The sequence below is a fragment of the Etheostoma cragini genome, chromosome 11 (genome assembly GCF_013103735.1).
Source record: "Etheostoma cragini isolate CJK2018 chromosome 11, CSU_Ecrag_1.0, whole genome shotgun sequence".
Classification (NCBI taxonomy): Eukaryota; Metazoa; Chordata; class Actinopteri; order Perciformes; family Percidae; genus Etheostoma; species Etheostoma cragini.
Window position 1 is genome coordinate 1,653,051 of NC_048417.1, and position 5,595 is coordinate 1,658,645.

The 5,595-nt window shown below is 44.1% G+C and overlaps 1 protein-coding gene across 1 annotated transcript in view; it reads left to right on the plus strand.

Annotated features, from left to right (window-relative positions):
* pgap1 (post-GPI attachment to proteins inositol deacylase 1) overlaps positions 1-5,595 on the plus strand; it is a 17,139-nt gene that overhangs the window by 7,019 nt on the left and 4,525 nt on the right. Inside the window, exons 7-18 of the mRNA XM_034885987.1 lie at positions 471-520; positions 682-733; positions 811-888; positions 2,342-2,417; positions 2,498-2,571; positions 3,230-3,281; positions 3,366-3,432; positions 3,662-3,767; positions 4,405-4,443; positions 4,590-4,774; positions 4,953-5,183; positions 5,319-5,454. Coding sequence (XP_034741878.1) covers positions 471-520; positions 682-733; positions 811-888; positions 2,342-2,417; positions 2,498-2,571; positions 3,230-3,281; positions 3,366-3,432; positions 3,662-3,767; positions 4,405-4,443; positions 4,590-4,774; positions 4,953-5,183; positions 5,319-5,454 — 1,146 coding nt within the window. The remainder of the gene's footprint in view (positions 1-470; positions 521-681; positions 734-810; positions 889-2,341; positions 2,418-2,497; positions 2,572-3,229; positions 3,282-3,365; positions 3,433-3,661; positions 3,768-4,404; positions 4,444-4,589; positions 4,775-4,952; positions 5,184-5,318; positions 5,455-5,595) is intronic.

Genomic DNA, 5,595 nt, shown 5'->3' on the forward strand with positions numbered 1-5,595 from the left:
CCAGAATGCACCTGAACACACCTCCCTGTAAGACCAGCACACCCATGGGGGCACAGATGGGCACAGGTGTATTTGCTATTTAAAACAACGCGGCACTGGGGGGATATTGACAACTGCGTTGGTCTTAAACTATCAAAGACACTTGCGTTGGGCTTTGCACCGCACCGGGTGCAAAGTAGGGTCCATAGAGTCAAGACATCAACCCCGGGTTTGAACTACAATCTTTGCAATGCCCCCATGTTCCCCGGCAATTGTTAGACTTCCGAATCGCCACCCACGTCCTTCATTTGTTTAGTAATCCATAGAAATGCATATATATGAATGAGTGAAGTAAAATGAAACGACAGTTGAGTCTGACTAGCAGGCTACCAGTTTGCTGTTTAGGATTTAAGAGCAAAAACATAAAGCATAAACCAGATCTGTACTATTCTCAAAGTTTAATCCTGAATCACGTCATTGTTGCCCAACAGGAGATGACTAGCTGGGTGTACGGCTGCATGCACAAGAATGGGTCTTCATGGCAAGTGTATATAATAGTTTATATCTCATTCCCTGGCACCCATCCTCAATCAACATCTTAGATTTTCTGCTATTTGTTGTCACGGAGAAGTTGTGATGTCTCTTGTGGTTCTAATAAAAACAGTAGAGACTCTTTATTTGTGCTTTTTTTGGATTTTCCAGTGTGCGTGCAGTGGATCTGTCCATGGGAACTGAGCTCCTGCCACCATACAAGGTAATTCTCCTGTGAAGAGACACCGTCCAGTCCAGGGTGAGTACTGGTTGCTCATCCCTGTCTGTTGTCCTCCCCAGGTCCTGGTTCTGAGTCTCAGTGACTTGTCTTTGGTTACTCATCTGGTTGTTTCGGCCTCCAACCTCAACGGCAAACAGGTACATTGAAAATGAGAACTCACTACTCTCTGACTATAAGATGCTTCTCTCTCTCCATTCTGTCTAGGTTAATCTTGCTTTTCTCCCATAAGGGAACATATCAATGTTCTTTTTAATTCCCCAAAATAACATGATTGATTCCACCCAACGCTCTTTGCCGAGTACAAATCTCTACTTTCATTAATTTTGGGGCGACTTATTCAATTTTATAGCATTGTAAAACAAATGGAAGTGTTTTTGAAATAGTATTGAGTAAAAGTTGACATATTCCAGTCTGTGATTATCATCAACATCCATTCCTTTAATTTTAGTCTCAATAATTCCTAATTTCTGCTTTTCTAACTCAAACATTAGGTATAATTTCCTATGAATGAGGTTTATTGAACATAAAATCCTCAAAAAACTGTGAAACTACAGTTAATAAGTTAGTGTTACTAGAAAAAAGACGTCAAAAGTGTTGAAAAAAGGGACAAAAACGTGAGAAAATGTTGAAAACATAGATTAAAACCGTCAACAAAAGTGTTAATTTTCAGTTTTACGTGAAGACAACACAAGGGTTAAGCCCGCCAACATCTTTCAATTAGAAAAGTACATCTAGGAATGCCATTAGTTGGACATGTATTTGGTCATAAACCAATGTTATGACCTGTTATGACCTGATGATGATGATGATAATGATGATGAGGCCAAGTGGGGTGGCCTTTGGTGTGGGAGTCCTGGGATCGAGTCCCACTGCACCCACCAATGTGTCCCTGAACAAAATCAAGAATTTTAAGCATCAGCTATGGAACTTTTGTAAGAAATGGTTTTGTTCCTGGCTTTAGTCGGGTCCCAAATAGCTAGCTGTTATAAATTTATATTTTTAATATATATATAAATATATAGTAATTGAAAGTCACTTTGGATAAAAGCGTCCGCTAAACGACATGTAATAAAAGTAATAATAATAATAACAAAGTCCGTCTGGAAACCATGAATGCAACATGTTCAGTCTGGGTTTGTGGAATATAAAAGCCTGAGAGAGAAATGATACTTTCTGCATCCCTGAATACGCCATGGTCCGGGTGTTGTACATTTTGCCATCAGAACGTATGACATAGTTGCATCCCGTAGCAATGAGAGAGTTTACGTCTCATTTGATAACAGCTAGCTATTTGGGACCAGGCTAAAGCCAGGAACAAAAGCATACAGCTTACAAAAGTTCCATAGCTGATGCTTAAAATGCTTGATTTTGCAGCAATGTAACATCTCAGCTGTCTCTGCCTTTGTCTGTTATTGAGTGTCCTGTACCCAGCATGCCATTCTGCGGGGTAACAGTTAATGGGGGTCCCCTCTCCGTACACTACACGGTGTGCACATAACTCCAACCAAAGAACAGACAGACACTCCTTTGATTTTAGATCTTAGATGTTGATTTAAACAGATGACACAGCAGTGTTTGTCCGGTCCACAGTTCACGGTGGAGTGCGAGTGGCAGAGACAAGAATCTCAGACGGTGTCTGTCTCAGCGCCACATGTCCTGTCCTTCGGTGAGTTGTGTTCATACCGATTCTCTAGAAATTAGGATAGAAAAAGCACATTCCTGTTTCAGTAACTGTTGGTTTTCCAGGTTTGACTGTCAGCGATGTTTCGGTCAACTCGTCTGGACTCCTCCACACCATCGAGCTGGAGAACTTCGACCAGGTAGCTGTCTTTGTTTCATTAGGGGCCTGCTGGACTCAGCATCTCTGTCCCTACTGTGTCACTACATGTTCAAGTCCAAGACCTTTATTTGTCCCCGAGGGACGATTCACTTTGCTGCAGTAGCAAGAAGTTGACATACAGTACATGACGACAAAGACGACAACATTGAGTAAAAATACAGGATCAGACCAGATGGGGAAATAATAGCTCAACATTATAAGTTTAAGTCCTAGTGTCTTATGTGCAGACGTCACCTAGTCTTTAGAGTTAATCAGAGAGAGGGCAGAGGGGACGAAGGAGAGTTTCTATCTATTTGTTTTGGTGGCTGACTGAAGCAGGAACCGGAGAGCAGCATCTTAAATCCTGCATTGGGGGCGTGATAACTATCGGCCATGATGGATTCTACCTTATTAACCACACGTCTATTGTCCAGATCTGCTGGTGTCATCTGCTGAATCCCAGTGATTCTGCTGCTAACTTTACTCACCATTGCTAATGTGTTTTTTTGTTTTAAACTCAGAGAAGCATACCAGCAAATATGTGAAAAAGTAAAGACGATTCAATAAAAGATTTGTAAAACCGCGTCATCAGGGATCTGTCCACTAGCTTTCTCAGACAGAAGAGACGCTGCTGACAGTGAACCCCTCTGTGTCTCCAGGTCTACCAGGCACTCAGAATTAATGTGGCGAGCCAGTGCAAAGTACATCAAGGTGAGTTTGTCTGATGCAAAGGTAAACACATGTGCACATGTTAAGAGAAGTAATAATGATCTTGTGCTGTGTGTCTGTCTGCAGATAGACTGCCCAACGTGTACAGAATAAATGTACCATGGTTTCGAGAGGACTCTTTAACCACGGCCAGGTCAGTTGTGGCCGTGCCTGTCTCTAAAGATTAAGACATATTATGTTTCAGTTGTTTTTGTTTTTGTTTCAGTGATTACACACATTACACACAGGCCTGAAATACACACACAAGCCCAGGCCGTCTCCATGCACTCATGGAGCGATGTCAGACTGTCACGCTACTTGTTCTTGATATAACTTTTCATATTCACTGTTTCCTTCATGACTTGATGTGGTGTGTCTGTTAGTGTGCCATCAGTGACTGAGATCTCAGGGATGCTCCACACGAGTCGTCCAGACAACGCCTCAGGTGTCCTCCTTCAGCTCCACACTGCCCCCAACTGCCAGTATAAGGTACTAGCCTTCAGCCGTACCCCTATTTTCCACCGGGCATGTCTACGCGAGGTTCCGGATGCAACGCGGATCCCACAACCAATCACAGCCATTTAATGCTTGATGTTCCACAATACGCGGCATGACGCGCCCCAGAAGACAAAGTGAAACAGCAGGGAAGTAGGAAAGGGAAACAGCAATGCTATCCAGTCCGTCCCCCCAAAATATCGTAAATGTCTCCTCTACAAAACCATGCACGGGGAGAGATTCCTCTTGGAGGTGAAGAAACACAACAGACAAGAAGACATCTCAGATCTTTTTGTATTTAAGGACAACACCAGAAAAGAGAGTGTGTGTAGGAGTGCTTAGAGTGGAAGGTAGATACTAGCTTAATAAACACTTGATTGTTTAGTAAAGTAGAGACAGTATAATCTGCGAGTCTTGCAAGCAAGACGCTCTGCTTCCAAAACCCTCCCGGTGTGGTATGGCGTGCTGCGGAGGAAGGTACAGAACCAGAGCCCAGCGCAGACATGCCCAGCAGGAAACTGGGGTTATCCATTCTGCACATCCTGATGACGATTCATCACGACAAACGTGGTTTTATCATCAATAACATGACGTGAAATACATGGTGTTTACCTTGTGATTTCACCCTCAGGTGTCAATAAGGACGTCATTACCCAGGGTGCTGGGACAGGTACAGCGTTCTTGTTTTTATCTTTTCTCTTTGTTTTGTTTAAATGGAAACAGTCTTATGAATGTTATGTTATCCTCTTTATGAACAGACAGTGATCCAACCGGGAAAATGTCACCAGGTCTGATTTGCTCTCTCCTATGTGCCAGATACTGAGGTTCTGTGGGCCCCTGGTGCCAGTGTACACCGCTGTAACCCTCCTCCTGGCATGTGGGGGGCAGCTGTCCTCCATCCTGGACTCGAGGCGAGCGGCAGGCATGAGCCAGGTGGTGGCCAAAGGCCTGCAGCCTCATAAAGTCAACCTGCTCGTCTATATTCTGCACCTGTTACTCAGGTAGGCTGTTGAGTTCAAGCGTGATCTTTCGTTCTTGACTTTGGGAACAGTAGTTAATAACTCCTTGTCTTTTAACTATTCTTTAGTCGTTGTTCTGGAGTTTGGAGATTTTATGAAAATCCCTGAATGATCTCAAACCCCATTATGATTTATTTTCTCCTATTAATCTTCCTCTCAGATGTAACTGGTTTCAAGAGATCTGGTCAGTTCTTTACCTCCCCCCTATGGACGCCCTCCCCCCGACCACCCCCGATGCAACATTTCACGAGGGTGTGGTACCAGTGGAAGAGTGGCCCCACCTCCTGTCCCCTCTGCTGTACATATTAGGGGCAGCTGTTGCATTCTGGGGCAGCGCCCTGCTCCGTCTCGTCATGCGACTGATCTCACTGATATTAGCTCCCCTACACAGGTACGGTTGGACATTTAAACAACTAGCTATGTGATTTGAAACTGTAACTGGATGGTCTTTAGGCACTCTGTACCTCCACATCCATTCTTAACCGTCTCGTCAAAAATGTAAGTGTAGACCTCCTTTTCCGTGCAGACCGTCTGTGTCCAGAGACTGTGGCACTGTGTCGCTGCGGAGCCAGGTCCTCATCACGCTCGGTCTGGCTGTTGTGGGGGGGCTGTCCTGTGGGCCGTTGTCCATCTCTGCTGCCTTTCTGCTCCACCTTTACAGGGTGAGTCTTGGAGCACGGTAATACAGATGATGCCCTTTCCCAGTTATTTAACAGAGTAAACCGGCTGAGATCCAGTATTGTAATAAGTCAATGTAAGAGAGAGTAAACCAGCTGAGATCCAGTATTTTAATAAGTCAATGT